The 2,009-nt window shown below is 49.2% G+C and overlaps 1 protein-coding gene across 1 annotated transcript in view; it reads left to right on the top strand.

Annotated features, from left to right (window-relative positions):
* The first annotated feature begins 1,172 nt into the window (after positions 1 to 1,172).
* Positions 1,173 to 2,009, top strand: part of CTHRC1 (collagen triple helix repeat containing 1) — a 3,866-nt gene continuing 3,029 nt past the window's right edge. The window contains exon 1 of the mRNA XM_010011862.1: positions 1,173 to 1,350. Within this exon, the coding sequence (XP_010010164.1) occupies positions 1,173 to 1,350 (178 nt within the window). The remainder of the gene's footprint in view (positions 1,351 to 2,009) is intronic.

The following is a 2,009-nucleotide window of genomic DNA, read 5'->3' on the forward strand; positions in this document are numbered from 1 at the left end:
GAACTCCGCAGTCTGTGCACGTCGGTGGTGATGCTGTTCAGATCCCAAAGGGCCAGTGGACAATAAACTACAAAGAGAGAAACCAGAGGACTGCTCTTGAGTAGCCGTTAGTTACTGCAAAAACTGTATCTGCGTGCTCAGTGCTCCCCCTTTGCCTTGGTTTGGTGTTATGCATTATCCCCTCTGGCACCTGGGACGGACGTTCCATTGCAACTAGAAACCTGGATGCACAGGGACTATCCTGTCTCAGGGATAGAAGAAAGGAGGGAGATTTTTCCAGTCTTTGGAATGCAGAAAGCAGATGTGAAGCTATTTCTGTGAGTGGCTGGACTGTCGTTCACCTCCTATAGAAAAGCAGTGGCAGGGCCATTTCTGCTAAATCTCTAAAGAGATCCCCTGAAGTGATGTGTTGAAGCACCACTGGTACAAAGCTCCTTCACTTTCACACCACCTCCACTTTAATTGTGGAAATTGAATTGCATTGAGAATAGGAGTCAGCACACATGGAGGAGAATATGTTGGAGCAGTGTTTTAGGGTCCCTCGTTTCTCTTGCATAGCTCCATGCTTTTGGGTGCTGCAGAGTAAGCAGCAAAGCACAGGTAAACTGCTGGCAGCTGAGACAGGCACAGCGTGATTGTACCGAGTGCTTCAGCAAAAGCCCTTCAGGGCAGCATGAAGGCATGTCCCAGAGGGGATCCTGCCTTCAGCGGACATTTTAAAAGATGTTTTATGCATTTCCAGCTTAAGAAAGTATGAGGCCTGAGCCTCGTCTGCCCCCCGCTCACCCCGGTTTCCACATCCTTGGCATCTCTGTGGTGAGTAACCACATGTGAAAGCCAGAGCCAGTCACTGTCACAAGTAGCACCCAGTGGGAAAAGAGCAGCAAAAGCAGATAACCAGTGCTGCGTGAAACAAAAATGTCTGCATCATTCACATGGTCTCTGAGTCAGTGTGTGCTTTCTCAGCAGCCTGCTCTCCAGCTAACAACTTCTAAACACGGCCTTCTCGATTATAACTTTCCACTGTTTCCACTGCCATTAGTCAACAGTGTTTTGTTTGTTGAAGGTACTAAGGGAATGTCGGCATCCATTAGTCCAACTCTTTCCTCACTGCTTACTAGACCTCTTCATACACTCATTCTATTTGTAGAGTGGCTCCAGCCAAGCCGGTGATGTCCAGGTGCCTGTTTTGCACCGAAGCCCTGGAAAAGGAACAGCCCCAGAAGAATAAAGTTGACCAGCCTGACAAAGGAGAGAGGGCAAAGGCTGTAGCCTACAGGTCCCATGGTGCCGTAGTGGTATGGCTTGCAGGAGGGGAAACAGTTTGCATGATCTTTTCTTTTGAAACAGGTAGGGATTAGGTGGTTTAAAACGGATGAAGAGAAATAGGTGTGAGAAAGGGCAAGAGCAGAATGTAATTATCTGTGTGGCCTTGGGATGAAGGGGAAGCAGTCAGTCATCAGATGGGCAAGAGCATTTAAAGCCCTGCCACCCCGAGCCCCTACAGGTTCCTGCTCGGTGTTTCTTTTCCTGTTCTCCCAGTTCCACACATGGGTGTCCCCCAGCATCCAGTGCTCAGGCTGCTGGGGAAGGAGCTCTGGGCTGCACAAACCTTCTCTCCAAGGAGGGCATCCCAAATCTCATAAGGTACGAAGGCAACGTGTGTTAACATGTGGTTTGGGAGAGCAATGTTTGACCTTTCCCAATACTGTTATGTTAGGGAGGATGTTGGTGTGCTGTCCCTCCCATGTGTGCCTTCCCACTGCTACAAACGGGAATCCTGAGTTTGGGATTATTCCAGGGTGCAGCTTTCCACATCCACACCAACACCAACTCACTGTGTGCACTCTGGAGTCTGACTTGCATGGTGTGACTATTGCGACGCAATTCTGTTGCAGAGAAGGTGAGACAGAAGAAAACCAGTGTTAACTTCTGCTCTCTATGAAATGCAAAGAATGCAGAGGTTTCTCCACTTCTTTCTTCTCTCCCCCCCCCCCCACCCACACAAC

Source organism: Nestor notabilis, unplaced genomic scaffold (genome assembly GCF_000696875.1).
Source record: "Nestor notabilis isolate BGI_N333 unplaced genomic scaffold, ASM69687v1 scaffold30163, whole genome shotgun sequence".
Taxonomy (NCBI): domain Eukaryota; kingdom Metazoa; phylum Chordata; class Aves; order Psittaciformes; family Psittacidae; genus Nestor; species Nestor notabilis.